At 42.2% G+C, this 16,028-nt stretch overlaps 1 protein-coding gene across 2 annotated transcripts in view; it reads left to right on the top strand.

The window, feature by feature from the left end:
- The window catches only part of Wwox (WW domain-containing oxidoreductase), a 111,234-nt gene that overhangs the window by 62,024 nt on the left and 33,182 nt on the right, over positions 1 to 16,028 (top strand). For both annotated transcript variants that reach the window (XM_068363709.1, XM_068363710.1), the window contains exons 4-5: positions 1,159 to 1,395; positions 5,357 to 5,552. In XM_068363709.1, coding sequence (XP_068219810.1) covers positions 1,159 to 1,395; positions 5,357 to 5,552 — 433 coding nt within the window. The remainder of the gene's footprint in view (positions 1 to 1,158; positions 1,396 to 5,356; positions 5,553 to 16,028) is intronic.

Here is a 16,028-nt window from a genome sequence, read left to right as displayed (position 1 = left end):
ATGCTTCCCCCAAAGTCACTTTACAGTTCATCACATTTTCTTCTGCTTCTCTAACCAATATGTAATATATTTGGCTTTCCACTCCACTTTCATAGGTTATCAAGCTTCTGAAACCAGGTGTTCATACATGCCAATTCAACTATAATACGTACTCCCCATCCTCATTCCTAATTCCAAACCCATAGCCTCCGTATACCTCCTCATATCCATCTCTTCTCTTCACTCTGCTCCCATGATTAGCTTTTATTCTTTCACTGTTGTAATATCTGCCTCAGATTCTTGTTTAGATAATTCTTTTTCTTGTTCTTGACAACCTATCTGAGGGGTATATGCTGAAATTATATTATCTGATCCTCTATTATCATTAGAATCTTTATTTCTACCACTTTTCCCTTCCAGTTACAGTATTTGCATATTTACAAAGAACATATCAGGCCAAGTAGAAACTCTACTAGATTTTAATAAACCAAGTCAGCAGGTAGGCTTTAGAAGTGGGTATTCAACAACTGACCATGTCCATGTAATTAACCAATTTAAAAATTAACAGAGTATGACAAAGTACTATCTATGACATTTATAGACTATAAGAAAGATTTTGATTCTGTTAAAACTTCAGTAGTAATGAAAGTCCTTCAAAGACAAGGAATAGATAAATCTTATGCTAGAAATTTTGAGATATTTATACGGGAAGTACAGCAATCCTAAAACTATATAAAGTAAGTGAGAAAATTCTGATTGAGAAAGAAATTAGACAGGGAAACTGGTAATTACTGGAGATAAATTGTGTTTAATGGCACTCAAATAGTTAATAACACTAATTCACATAGGAATACTGTACATTTTTTAAGGAAAAAAAAATTCACAATGGTAACACACTGCTGATGAAAATGGTGAAAATTAACTATTAGGGTACATTGAACATTGTAAAGTAGTTATTACCATACTTCACTGTATGAAATAATTTTGTATTAAATATTTGTAGGCTGTTATGCCAGGTTAATGTCAAGAAATGCCAGGTCAATTTTGTTTTAAGATATGAAGATTCCCAGTTGTTACTTAACTGTTAATTATTTCAGTACATTATGTAATAATTAGCTTGTATTGTGTAGTTTAGATATTGAATAATTATTTGTACAGTTTTAATTTTTAATTCTACAGAATTGCCATATGGTTGGGAGAGGCAAATCACAGAAGATTCAAAAGTGTTGTTTGTAGATCACGTCAATGAAACCACAACTTTTACTGATCCAAGGTTAGCATTCGCAATTGAGGAAACGCAAAGCTTTGGAGATTTACGTCAGAGGTTTGATAGTAGTTCAACAGGTCTGCAGGTTCTACATGGAAGAGATTTAACAGGTCGCTTTGCTATAGTAACTGGTGCTAACAGTGGTGTTGGTAAGTAATGTTTTGGTCTTGATACTATTCAACATTGTTGTTTTTTACATTATTAGTAAACCCTCATATTGGATAAACCGATAAATATTGGTACATCAAGAAAACTGTAAGGTATTTTGAGCAGAATATAGCATTTTCTATTAAAAAAAAAGTTCTGCCGCTGATACAAATCAACGTTATTTATAAGGGATATTACTTTTGGTGAAGCTGAAAGTCAAGCCATAATACTTTTAGCCAGGGTTAACCATCCAGCCGCTAGTTAGCGTGGTGTTGGTGGCAGTTTGCTACCCTACTCACTTACACACCTGGGCTGAGTAACCACTTTATGCTTTGGCTCGGTGGAGAACGCGTTGTTGTGACCAGGACAACACCTGCCCTGGCTGCCGGAAGTGGTTTGCCTCCCAGTAGGAGAGGTTTGGGCACCGGCAGAAGAAGAGGTCCAAGCGAGATTCTTCGTCTTTGGAGTCCTCCTCGAAGGCGAAGAAAACCTAGGAGTTCTTTTTTTCCCCTTCTCCCAAGGGAACGATCGAGTATAAGCATAGACCAGTTAACACCAGGTCAACCTTGGGGTTCAACAGACAAGACTGCTTCCCCTGGAGAAGCAGTTTTGCCCTTCCCCTCGAGTGGAACTTTCTCATTTTCTGATCTGTTTAGGTTTGGCCATCGCTAGGTATGACCGGTCCCCTGTTGAAGGAGGCTTTGCTGGAACTTTAACTTGGTATCGAGAGGAAGCGGACACTTTCTTCCTTGGAGGTGGAACCCTTGTCGCCGTTGAGTGTGGGCCAGTGTGATCCTGGGGTTTCGTCTACTTTGACCACTGACGGATCCCGCCCTTCTCCTTGGTTTGCTGCTGCTGCTGCTGCTGCTGATGTTGCTGAAGACTGTGCACCCCCCTTCATGCTGAGCAAATTCCGAGGCAGGTTTCGCATGTGGGTGTACATCTTTCTCGTCCTAGAGTGAGATATCCCCTAGATACCCCGTTCCAGAGAACTGCTAGATGCCATCATGCCTCTCCTCCAATGCCTGTCCCTGTGGAGCAGGTCTCCCCTTCAGAGGAACTTTGTCGTCGCTGACGAGCTCCCAGTTACCTTAGAGACCAACGATCTTCTCTCTCTCCCACTAGACGTACTCCTCACCCCGAGAGTGTCCTTCTTCCAGAGAACATCAATGGTCACCTCATGACTCTCCTCGTCTCTCCCCATCGTGAGATCATCATCATCGACTGTCTCGCCGACAGCCTACACGTTCTCGACATTCACCTGCTTCTTAGACTCTCCTCTTACTCATCGTTCGGCAGCCTTGCGGCGTTCGCCAGTCACTCGTCAATCTCCGACTACTCATCACTCGCTAGCTGTTCGTGGTTCGTCAGCTACTCATCGTTTTCCTGTCTCTCGTCATTCTCCAACTGCTCATCACTTGCCAGCTGTTCGCAGTTCGCAGTTTGCCAGCTGCTCACAGTTCGCCAGCTGCTCACAGTTCGCCAGCTGCTCACAGTTCGCTAGCGGTTCATCATTTGCTAGCTGTTTGTCGTTCCCCAGCAGCTCACTATTTGCCAGTTGATCATTATTGAGCTGCGTGCCGTTCGCCAGCTGCTTGTTATTCGCCAGCTGCTTGTTATTCGCCAGTTGCTCGTCATTCGCCAGTTGCTTGTCATTCGCCAGCTGTTTGTCGCTCGCCAGTTCACTGGCTATCTCCTTCAGACCAGTTGCAGACCTCCTGACGCTCACCTCCTCCTCGAGCTCCTTACTGTTCGCCAGTACATCAGCGTTTGTCAATTCCCCATTTGCCAGCTCCTTGGAGATCCTCTGTTTCATCTAATCACCTTCTGGTCTGCAAGTGCTGATTGCCAGGACTAGATCACCACTCACCTAAGCCAGACTGTAAGTCCCCTTCCATCCCTTACAGGTCAGCTCATGATTGCCACTCGCCAGTGCAGGATTCCAGAGTTACACATGATCACCGTAGAGACGACTCCCGTTGTCCTCTACCTGAGAGTTTCCCTCTCCTTCATCAGCAATCTCCGCTCCGCCTAGAGGAGTCTCCGAGTAACAGGTATAGTCCTGAGCCTTCGCACCTTAGGGAAACTCGTTCCCCCAGTGCTAGGCCTGCCGGGAGTCTTCCTTCTGAGGACATCCAGCATGGCGAACGTCCGGTCCCATTCCCTTTCAAAGGGAACTGTCTAGGGTATAGCCTTCTACCTGTAGGCCTCGCTCATCCAAGCATAAGCTGGAAGTTGTACCATTGCCAGTTGGACCAGATAAGGATCCTAATCCTCCTTCCTTTCAGGCTCCCAAACCAAGACCGCCAGCACGTACCCTTCTTGGGGATCTTCCGGCCGGTACTGCATTCGGTAAGTAACCCTCCTTGTTTAATCGTCAGTCAAGGCAGTGCGTCAGGCCATTACGGAGGTCATTCCTCCAGAGCGGTTGTCTACCAGAATGCCGAGGATTCCTCTGGAGAGGTTAGCTTCCCTTATTCAACCCCAGACGTATGTCTGCGGTTCCAGTCCTTCAAGGGCCCTCTTCCTCTAGGATGATCATCTCTCCTCTCAAGAGGAAGTGAGGAGCAGCTGAGTCAGGTGTGGGATGCCAGCAGGATCTTTCTCTGGTCCAGTTGACAGCAGTACTGACAACCAAACAAAAGAGGAGGATCATCCATGCGACTCCTCCTCGGGGAGACACCTTTCATAGTTACCTAAGTGGAGGGTCTCAGTCTCCTAAAGAATTTTTTTTGACAGAGTCATTTAGCCTCTCCCCTATCGAGTTGGTTCCCCCGGAACAGTGACCAGTGTTGAAGAAGCCTTCTCACGCAGACGTTGTTCCCTCAACAAGAGAAGGGTAAAGGGAGGAACACCCCAGACCTTCACTCCTGGAGTAGTATTTTTCGTCTCGTAAGGAGTCAAACGACTCTAAAACAATTCCTAAGACCTCGGCTAAGGCATCAAGACCTCCACAAGAGAACCCCCAATGATCCTTCACGGTTCCTGCAAGGATGTCAGCAAGAGATGCCCCGTCTACAAGGAGATGACTTCGACCCACCCCTAGATGAGAGCTCATGGGTGGAAGATAATTATGACGAGGAAGACTATCTCCCGAAGGCTGCAAGTCCTAAGCTAGCAGAGGCAAAGCAGAAGGAGTCAGAACACATCTTCTGGCAGGTCTTGGCCTGCATGAGAGCCATCTAGTTACCATACAGTATTGTAATTTTAAACTTGATGAATTCTGTTCAGTTATTTCATCTTACTGTGTATAGTACTGTTAAACATGTATGTATGCAAAATTGAATTTACTTTTTATTGAGTTTCTAGACTTTTTATACATTTTGTTCAAATAATATTTTGGAGATAGATAAAAATAGAAATTTATTTGCTCTACAATTGCTCAATTTCTTAAAAGTATATATCACTTTCATTTGTTTCATTTTTATGATATCTATTCAGCTTTCTAAGGATATTTGCAGTTTGTCTGTCTTAATTTTATAGTAAATTACGCTAGTAGACATGAATGCAAGTAAGTTAACATGTAATGTCCTTGCTCACTAAAAAATTTAGCTCTTTGCCAATCAAATTCATATAGAAATAATTGATTGTGTGACAAAGCCATTTTCTTCCCATTTTATTAATACTCTTTGAAAAGCAATGCAAATATATTCTGCTTAAATAATGGAACATTTCAATTATTCCTTGACATAATGTATAAATCAAATGTTCATATCTGTTATAGTTTGACCATACCAAGGCACAAAAATAGATTTTCTCTGTGTTTAACTGTTGCCCCTGGCCAAAAATCATGAGCTTGACAGCTATTTTGTCACACCTGGTATAACAAGAGGGTTAAGGTCTATTTCTATATATCACATATGTCATGACAAACCTCTGATTGCAGAGTTACTAAATAATCCTTTGTGATACTTCATAAATTGTAAAGATGATTGTAATACAAACATTTTTTTTTATTTTCAGGTTTCGAAACAGCTCGGTCCTTAGCATTCCATGGTTGTACAGTTGTATTTGCTTGTAGAGATATAGATAAAGCAGAACATGCTTGTAAGAGGGTTCGTATGCAGAGGCCTAATGCTGTCTGTCATCCCATGAAAGTTGATTTAAGATCACTTTCAAGTGTGAAAATATTTGCTCATGCATACTCTGTGAAATTCAGGTAGGTCTCAATCTTCTGATTTTAAGTTCATACCATGAAATACTAAATCTTACAAGAATGCTAGATTTACCCTCTCCTTTTTTTTTCAGACAGCTTCTCCAAGCCTCCAATAATACTTTATTTATATGTTGTGCCTGTAAATTGTTCTATTGTTTTATTGTAAAGGCCTGGGGGACCAGCACTCATTGTCCGTATGAGATAGACTATTATAGATTTTGTTAGTAGGGTTTAATCTGAAACCTTTTTATATCTTATCTAGTTAATTAACATTTCTTAAAAACTATGTAATTAAATTAGTTAAGGGCATTGAAGAGTCTGAAAAATTTCATATAGATATGGATTTTTCCAAGGTTTTGCAATTAATGATCTTGAGATGTGACAGTTCCCACCCAGTACCTGATTCCATGCTGATCATGGCACGAGGCTGTGTGTTCAGTACAGGTGTCTCTTAAGCTGATAGCTGTAGCAGTCTCTGGTATTGATGGCCGATTTTTCCAATGCTGCACGGATCACTGGTGCCTCGCCCAAGCATTCTTTTATAGGGCCAAGCACTCGTATAGTGGCCATCGGTCTTGTTTGGGGTCGATCACCCATACCGATAGCCAATCATCCAACCATCGAACAATCAGTTTTGTCATCATAGGCCAAGTGATTGAGGAGCTTCAGCACCCTCTCTCACCCTTCACCATAATGTTAGAGTATCGCTTCAGTTTCTTTTCCTTCTTGAGTACCTTTAAGAGAGGAGATACTATACTAGCGCACCACACTGATCCTCTGGGCCAGTGCTCTGTGGCCTTTGCTGAGCCAGTCAGTGACTGGTTCCATTCTTAGCTTCTGAGCACCCATTCAGACTGACTATACAACTGCACCTGTTCCCCAGAGGGAGGGGTACACAGTACTACTCCTGCTCTCAGTCACCAGAAATTTTTTTCCCAATCACAGAATGATAACGTTCAATGTCCGATTCATCATCTGCCTCCTGATTATATATTCCCGAATAAGTTTTGGAGTTGAGCATTCACATACTAGGGTAAGGAAAGAATTACTAGAATGGGTTGACAAGCACATATTCTCTATCCTTGTGGAAGTAGGTTGGCCAGGGCACCAGCTGCCCGTTGAGATACTACCACTAGAGAGTAATTATTGGGTCCTTTGACTGGCCAGTAAGTACCACATTGGATCCCTCTCTCTGGTTATGGTTCAATTTGTCTTTACCTACACATACACCAAATAGTCTGGCCTATTCTTACTACATTCTCCTCTCTCCTCATAAACAATTCTTCTTTGCTCAAAGGGGTAACTACTGTAATGTAATTGTTCAGTGGCTACTTTCCTCTTGGTAAGGGTAGGAGAGACACTTTAGCTATGGTAAGCAGCTCTTTTAGAATGACACTCCAAAATCAAACTAATGTTCTCTAGTCTTGGATAGTGCTGTAGCCTCTGTACTAGGGCCTTCCACTGTCTTGGATTAGAGTTCTCCTGCTTGGGGGTACACTCGGGCACACTATTCTATCTTATTTCTCTTCCTCTTGTTGTTACTGTTTTTGAAATATTTTATTTTGGTTGTTTATTCTTCTTGTAGTTTATTTCCTTGTTTCATTTCCTCACTGGGTTATTTTTCCTTGTTGAAGCCCTTGGGCTAATAGCATCCTGCTTTTCCAACTAGGCATATAGCCTAGCTTGTAATAATGATGATAATAGTCGGCTGTGACACCTTAGTTGCTCTAAGGATCAGATTAGGGCTGAATTCTTTGCACAGCCTCAACAGGGTGACAAGGTAGCAGTGTAAGTGGATACCATTTATCAGGACATTACTCCTTTATCCACTGCAGTATCCCTCAAGGGTTCTGGTGTTTTAAAGGAGACCACCGCAAATCCCAAAAATGACCACTACCAGCTTCTTTTGTCAGAAGGGGTTGGACTGTGTTTCAACAGGTCTTGCTTTTCCCAGACTCAGTCCTGGAATGGTGTTATGGGGAAGATGAAGGTGGGAAGAGATGCAGAGGTATGTCCCCTGCTGTCAGTAGGGGGATGCTTTGCCTCTCACATTCCCTTTCCAATCTTCCATCCAAATCCATTTGAGATATGGCCTTAGGGTTTCATCCATAGACATGCAACAGACGTGAAACGATTCTGGATAATTTGCATTAAGTCATATACAACCTTTCTCCACCCCTCCCCTTTGGCTCTTAACGAGTCATTGCAAGGTTGGAGCACATGTCTGTACCCCTCCAAATTGAACCGTAACTTGTCAGGCCATGCTTAGCTGGAACTTTTGCTCCATACGCAGCCTTCAGAGAGAAAATCACCATGCTCCTGGTGACACAAGGGACTTTTAGTGTATTTAGGCCTTCATTCATTTTGAAAGTGCGACCTTCACCACCTTCATTCCTCAGGTGTTTGAGGAGTGTCAAACTTGTGCCATTCGGTATGACCTCTTGGGAGTCTTTCCAGGATGAGATCAAAACCACACACTGAAGCAAAGGATTACATACCTGGAAATGCTGCTCTGCTGTGAATTTTTTCTTTTGCTCTTGAATGCAAACTCAGAGATGTAGAGTAGTACCTATTCCTGATCAGTAGGAATTGTTAACCACTTTTGGTAGCAAGGAAGAATAGATGGCAAGAAGAAAAAAGTGAGTGCGCTCTTGTATTCCTCTTATATCAACTCCTCTTTCCCCATTCTGTTCTCTTCTCCAGAAACTCAGAAGAAGGAAGTAGAAGTAGTCACAGTAGTACAGAAAGCCTATTGCAAGATGTTCCATTGGACTTCAAGCATACTCTCTCTTCATAGGGAGGAAATGGCAGATCTCACCTGCTGACCATTACCTTGGGGTTCAGTCAGGGGGATCCATAGGCCCAGTGAGGGTGAGCATTGCTCCTACCTTCTTCATTCATATCATGGAATAAGAGGAATGCCCTAGCCTGTAGGAAACTGCTGTCCTTCTTTTGGAAGAAGTATCATTTCTTATCTTTCACCCGGTACCTTTGGAGTTGGTTGAACGGTTGTGAACCCAATGTGATGACTTTTTCTTTGGATTTGATGCAGATGTGCAGTCTCGACCAGGTCACAAAAGGGACTCCACAGTCTTACTGTGAAATAGGAGAAGCATCCTTGTCCATTGAAAGCAGCTATTCCTCTTCAGTAGGGAGTAATGGAACTCATCCACTGACCGATTGCTTTGGTGTCTGTTAAGTGGAGAGTGAGCCCAGTGTGATAACTACCGCTGTGACACCACTTCATCAACCAACAGCACTGTTCTCATCTGGGAGGAAGGGATGGAACTCACCTGTAACTATTTCCCCAGGACTCAGTCAGCTGGACTGTGAGCCTGGTATTGAAAATACTTCTGATATACCTGCAGCAGATAGCAGGCCCTCTAACACAAGTTAAGTGTGACATTTTTAATCTGCTCCTTGGTCCCTTCCATTGGACATGCTGAGGTGACTCCAAGTTTAGTTGTATCCTGTTTTGTTAGTGTTTTCAAATAGGTCCCAAGAGATTGTGTCTCTTAAGTCAGAGCACTTTTCAGTACGATACTTTAAACGAGAAAAGATTTGTATGCTCATTGGAAAAAATGATAGGTTATAAAAACAATTAGAATAGCGCCAACGTTATCCCCGCGTGTCGTAAGAGGCGACTAAAAGGGACGGGACGAGGGGGCTGGGAACCCCTCTCCTGTATCTACATCCTGTGAGACATCGACAAAGAGATGGAGCTGGGGGGGGGAGTGACTGCTCCCTGCACTCTAGTTTTGGGCTGTTTGAATGTGCGTAGAGAGTAAAAGATGTGAAATTGGAAGTATGTTTAGGAATAGAAGGATGGATGTATTGGCCTTGTGTGAGACGAAGATAAAAGGAAAGGGTGAAGTGATGTTTGGTGAAATGTCTGGTAGAGTGTCTGGGATTGAAAGGGGGAGAGCGAGAGAGGGTGTGGCTTTGTTGCTGAGTGAATGGATTACAGGTAAAGTAGTGGAATGGAAGGAGATATCATCTAGGCTAATGTGGGTGAGGGTTAGGTCGGGTAGGGAATGTTGGGCGTTTGTCAATGCGTATGGGCCAGGTAGTGAGAAAAGTGAAGAAGAGTGGAATGAGTTCTGGAATGAATTAACTAGGTGTGTAGAAGGACTGGGTAGAAGGAATTATGTAGTTGTCATGGGTGACTTAAATGCTAGAGTGGGCGCTGGAGAGGTAGAAGGTGTCATTGGGAAGTATGGCGTACCAGGTGAAAATGAGAGTGGTGAGAGACTGGTAGATATGTGTTGAGCAAGAGATGGTGATAAGTAATAGCTTTTTCAAAAAGAAAGATAAAAATAAGTATACATGGGTAAGAGTGGCAAATGGAAGAGTAGTAGAAAGGGCATTAATGAATTATGTGTTGATAATTAAAAGAATGTTTAGAAGATTGAAAGACGTGCACGTGGTATGGCTAACGGTATGTCTGATCATTTTATGGTGGAAGGAAAATTAGTTGTAGCAAAAGAGTGGGGGAATAGAGTAGGTGGATGTAAAAGGGAGCTAGTGAGGGTTGAAGAGCTAATAGAACCGGGGGTAAAAAGTAAATATCAGGAAAGGTTGAAAATGATATATGACGAAGTGAAAGTAAGAGAAACTGGCAATTTAGAGGAGGAGTGGAAGGTAGTAAAAGAAAATTTTGTTGGGATTGCAAGTGATGTGTGTGGAAAGAAGGTTGTTGGAGGCAGCATGAGGAAGGGCAGTGAATGGTGGAATGAAGGAGTGAAGGTAAAAGTGGAAGAGAAAAAGAGGGCTTTTGAAGAATGGCTGCAGAGTAATAGTATAGAGAAGTATGAAAAATATAGAGAGAAAAATGTGGAAGTAAAGCGCAAGGTACGTGAGGCAAAGAGGGCAGCTGACCTGAGGTGGGGTCAGGGATTGGGTCATTCATATGAAGAGAATAAGAAGAAGTTTTGGAAAGAAGTGAAGAGAGTAAGGAAGGCTGGCTCAAGAATTGAAGAGACAGTGAAAGATGGAAATGGAAGGTTGTTAAAAGGAGAGGAGGCAAGGAAAAGATGGGCGGAATATTTTGAAAGTTTATTGAAAGTTGATGATAATAGGGAGGCAGATATAATTGCTGTTGCAGGTGTTGAGGTGCCAGTGATGGGAGATGAGAATGAGAGAGAGATTACAATAGATGAAGTGAGGAGAGCACTAGATGAAACGAGAGTAGGAAAAGCGTCTGGTATGGATGGTGTGAGAGCTGAGATGTTGAAGGAATGGGGTGTGACTGTACTTGAATGGTTGGTGAGATTGCTTAATATGTGTTTTGTGTTGTCAATGGTACCAGTAGATTAGGTTTGTGCATGTATTGTACCACTATATAAGGGTAAGGGAGACGTGCATGAGTGTTGTAATTCAAGAGGTATTAGTTTGTTAAGCGTAGTTGGAAAAGTGTATGGTAGAGTAATGATTAATAGGATCAAAGATAAAACAGAGAATGCAATCTTAGAAATACAGGGTGGTTTTAGAAGAGGTAGGGGTTGTATGAATCAGATTTTTACAGTAAGGCAGATATGCGAGAAATATTTAGCAAAAGGTAAGGAGGTGTATGTTGCGTTTATGGATCTGGAGAAAGCGTATGATAGAGTTGATAGGGAAGCAATGTGGAATGTGATGAGGTTATATGGAGTTGGTGGAAGGTTGTTGCAAGCATTGAAAAGTTTCTACAAAGGTAGTAAAGCATGTGTTAGGATAGGAAATGAAGTGAGTGATTGGTTTCCGGTGAGAGTGGGGCTGAGACAGGGATGTGTGATGTCGCCGTGGTTGTTTAACTTGTATGTTGATGGAGTGGTGAGAGAGGTGAATGCTCGAGTGCTTGGACGAGGATTAAAACTGGTAGACGAGAATGACCATGAATGGGAGGTAAATCAGTTGTTGTTTGCGGATGATACTGTACTGGTTGGAGACACAGAAGAGAAGCTTGGCCGATTAGTGACAGAATTTGGAAGAGTGTGTGAGAGAAGGAAGTTGAGAGTTAATGTGGGTAAGAGTAAGGTTATGAGATGTACAAGAAGGGAAGGTGGTGCAAGGTTGAATGTCATGTTGAATGGAGAGTTACTTGAGGAGGTGGATCAGTTTAAGTACTTAGGGTCTGTTGTTGCAGCAAATGGTGGAGTGGAAGCAGATGTACGTCAGAGAGTGAATGAAGGTTGCAAAGTGTTGGGGCCAGTTAAGGGAGTAGTAAAAAATAGAGGGTTGGGCATGAATGTAAAGAGAGTTCTATATGAGAAAGTGATTGTACCAACTGTGATGTATGGATCGGAGTTGTGGGGAATGAAAGTGATGGAGAGACAGAAATTGAATGTTATTGAGATGAAGTGTCTAAGGAGTAGGGCTGGTGTATCTCGAGTAGATAGGGTTAGGAACGAAGTGGTGAGAGTGAGAACGGGTTTAAGAAATGAGTTAGCAGCTAGAGTGGATATGAATGTGTTGAGGTGGTTTGGCCATGTTGAGAGAATGGAAAGTGGCTGTCTGCTAAAGAAGGTGATGCATGCAAGAGTTGATGGGAGAAGTACAAGAGGAAGGCCATGGTTTGGGTGGATGGATGGAGTGAAGGAAGCTCTGGGTGATAGGAGGATAGATGTGAGAGAGGCAAGAGAGCATGCTAGAAATAGGAATGACTGGCGAGCGATTGTGACGCAGTTCCGGTAGGCCCTGCTGCTGCCTCCGATGCGTTAGATGACCGCGGAGGTAGCAGCAGTAGGGGATTCAGCATTATGAAGCTTCATCTGTGGTGGATAATGTGGGAGGGTGGGCTGTGGTACCCTAGCAGTATCAGCTGAACTCGGTTGAGTCCCTTGTTAGGCTGGGAGGAACGTAGAGAGTAGAGGGCCCCTTTTTGTTTTTGTTTCATTTGTTGATGTCGGCTACCCCCCAAAATTGGGGGAAGTGCCTTGGTATATGTATGTATGTATGCACAAACCTGAGTCCTTTGAATTAAATTTCTCTCCTCAACCACCCCTCTCAGTCCTAGGTCTAAAGACAAAAGTGGCTATTCTGTGACTGGCTGGTGAGCGTGGCTTCCCTCTCATGCAACTTGCCCTTAATAATTACCTTGTTCTTCTGACACATGCTTTCCCCCATTTATCTCTTGAGACTTGGAAGATGGTTGTAGTATAGCGGTCCTGAAGAGAAGATACATAGCAGCAAGAAAAGAATATTATTATCTTTTATTTTTGATCTGAGGTCACAAAATTAGCACCTCTGATTGAGAAGCAATTTACTATTTGAATGTGATTCTGGAAATGATAGGTGAAGGAGATTACTAACAGTTCAAGTGGCCAGGTATAGGTGAAAGATGTAATAAAGTTTCTGGTACTAAATACCCACACTGTCATGATCTTCAAAGAACTGAAGGGACTCTTACCTCCTTCCCCATTGAACAATTTAATAATAAGTAAAAGAAGAGTATCTATTATTATTTGATCATACAATATACAGTACAGGACAAACATTTTAAACAATTACAGTGGCACCCCTCTGTACTTCGTTTCAAGATTTGTCAGTTTCAGTTTTACGTTGCTCTTTCCTAAGTATATATACAAAAATAACTCCACTTTACGCTATTTTACTCAACTTTCTGTCGGTTTCTACATTGTATAGTAACGATAAAGTGCTGTGGTGTACCTCACATGGAAGCTTCTGACTGTACAGTAGGTATCTAGCTTTTATAGCATGATAGCAGGTTGTAATACCCAAGACCTTTTCCAGTTACTGATTGGAGGAAAGTGAGGCCAAAGAAAGAAATTAATCTTGCATAAAATTCTTTACTGAGATGGTTTTGGCAGGCTTAGGATGGTTGTTAACATATTAGCCACCAGAATATCCATTTGAGAACTACATCAAATAATAATGTTTATTTGTGTACCAGGGGAAAATTTCTTTTGTCTCTGCCCCAGCTAGCTAGTTGAACATATAGACAGTAACCTGAACTTCCTGTTACCAAAGGAGTTGATTACTAACTCTCGTAGATTTGTGAATGCTCTTGGAGCAATATTGAGGCTGAAAGGTATCACTTTGAACCTGTATGAACCCTTCCTAAGCTGAAATGCTTGGTAAGGTCTGAGCTGGGAAGCAATAGGGACCTGCTAATAAGCACATGTTAGGTCTATAGTACAGGTCCAAGGCGATCTGTTTTAATTAGCATACATGCGAGATGGTTGTCATTCTTGAATGCATTGCATCTGGTGTGTCGAGGATCACTCTTCTTATAGGTGAGTCTTCCTTTGGTACACTGAATAGTGTGCTCTGGATTTCTTAGTACCGTGCATTTTTCTATGACTTCTTTTTTAGTATTTTGCTTACAAACTAATCATGTTCCTGGATTTTTTTCTGATGCGATGATGTCGTGGAGGTGATTTGGAGAGCTACAACCAACCCCAATTTTATGAGAGACTATGCTCTATCCCCACCGAGAAACAGTCCAACATTCTTGAAAACAATAGGGACAACACCCGACCTGAGGACATTCTTGGATGAGGTCCTCTGGCCTCGGCACAGCTGACTAGCACCCAAGTTCCCCCTGGTTTGTTGCCAGTTGTTCTATTCCTTTGAAAATTATATCCCAAGAAAAAATTTGATAGCTAAGCCAGATTTATTCAAAATAAAATGCTTTATTTTTTTTTCTGTTCATTCTTCATTTCTTTTTCATGAATTTGGACTCTACCTGGTATTCTCAAAGAAACTAAGTATGGACTAAATAGGCATAGGATGTGTGTGATGCTGGTCTCTTTACTGGTTGCCTCTGGGACTGCTGTTGACTCCTGCTATAGACTGAAGCTTAGTAATTGAAGGTTTTCAAGGCTTTCTTTTTTAGGTAGGGCCAAAGTATTTTCCTTTATTTCTTTGGAAGTAAAGTTCCAACTGCACAGGTAGTATCCTTTATCTATCCGCTAATGCTTGGGAGAAAAGGAATGGGAATTATATAGAGACTTCTCTATTTCTATTTTTTTCTAAATTGCAAGCAACCAACCTATAGCACCACACCTTACTTCAAATTCTTTTCTGATAAATTTCTGTAATGCTCCCTAAGTAGGCTTGCTCTGTAAGTTAGCCATTATTGAGGTAAATATCTTCCCACTTCCAAAGAGCCTATGATAACACAACATATTAAACAAAGTATTTTGGCCATTAAATTCATCTTGTTCTGAAATTGTCTGGAATGGAAGAAACACTATCATCCAATTGATTGTTCCCTACTTGAGCATCCCATTCTTGGAGAGAAAGACTTAAAACCTCTAAGTTCTATGAATCCTTCAAAGTCTTAGGATACACCCATAAAAGGTTATTACATTCCTTATGAAGGGCAAAGTCTCCTTTCAGCAACATGTGCCTCATCAATTCTAATACCATTTTGACTATTTTTCCACAAAGGGTATTTATCCTGGTACTGTATACCCAACCACTGAAGCATCAAACAAACTTTGGTCTAGAAAATTGCCAGCCTCTGAGACTGCCAAGCTTTTATGTCATCAGGATACCTCTTTAGGGAAAGTTGGGGGAATAGTACATAAGGATGGATCCTTAATCCACCAATGTGATTGAGGGAACATAGCAAAATTTTTAAATTCCACAACTTTGAATAGAAGATCAAAGCCCCTGCATCAAAAATGTTCAATTAAGGTAAAAAAAAAAAAAACCACTTTCTGTACTAGATGACAGGGTTCCTCACTAAGTCCTCCAACTCAAAAAACATAGTAGCTACCACCTCCATTGCCCTTCCCCCCCCCCATTACCTAACCTGGAAGACTTTGGATCAGAAGATAAAACCCCTACAGGAGTTTTCTTCTAACCTTAACACCTGAAGGTCTTGCCACCACCAGGTCATCATGTTGGAACGAAGCAGGAGTGGTTGTAGTTTGGAAATTCCCAGAACTGGTAAAGCTTTGGTCATGTTCACCATAGAGGTAGCTAGTCAGGGCCTCAATTATCAAGTAATAACTGAAGCATTCACGGGAGACTCAAGCTGACTGAATCCAGGAGGAATTGCAACCTGCCTAATGGAAACCTGAGTTCAAGCCAACCCAGCAAGCTGACCAAAACCCTGGGAATCACTCAAAGGCTGCCTCCCCGTGAAGACCGAAATCTCGTCTGAGGACCCCTGGAGGAATGATGCGTCCTCATCAGGGTCTAAATCATCCTTCATCCCAAATAGTAATACTTGAAGGGGATCTGGTCCGCCCTGACCCCCCCCCCTTACTGCCAAATCCATTAATGTTTGACAGATGAGATTCCAGAGTTCCTTACTGGGTAGATACTCAGCGGAAGTCGGGATCTCAGCAAATCCCTTCACCCACATTAAAGGAGGTTGGTACTTTCTCTCAAGCTTGCTGCTTGTGGATCCTTATGTTGGGTAAAATGAATCCATTGGCAGCAGAATTATTAGAAAGGGCAGTTTACAGGGTCCCAGGCCCCACTCCGGCATGCACAACAGTCACTATACTAGTGACACCATTGTCC

Source organism: Palaemon carinicauda, chromosome 40 (assembly GCF_036898095.1).
Source record: "Palaemon carinicauda isolate YSFRI2023 chromosome 40, ASM3689809v2, whole genome shotgun sequence".
In the NCBI taxonomy this organism is placed as follows: domain Eukaryota; kingdom Metazoa; phylum Arthropoda; class Malacostraca; order Decapoda; family Palaemonidae; genus Palaemon; species Palaemon carinicauda.
The sequence above is the reverse complement of the archived record's forward strand: the minus strand, read 5'-3'. Positions and strand labels throughout refer to the sequence as shown.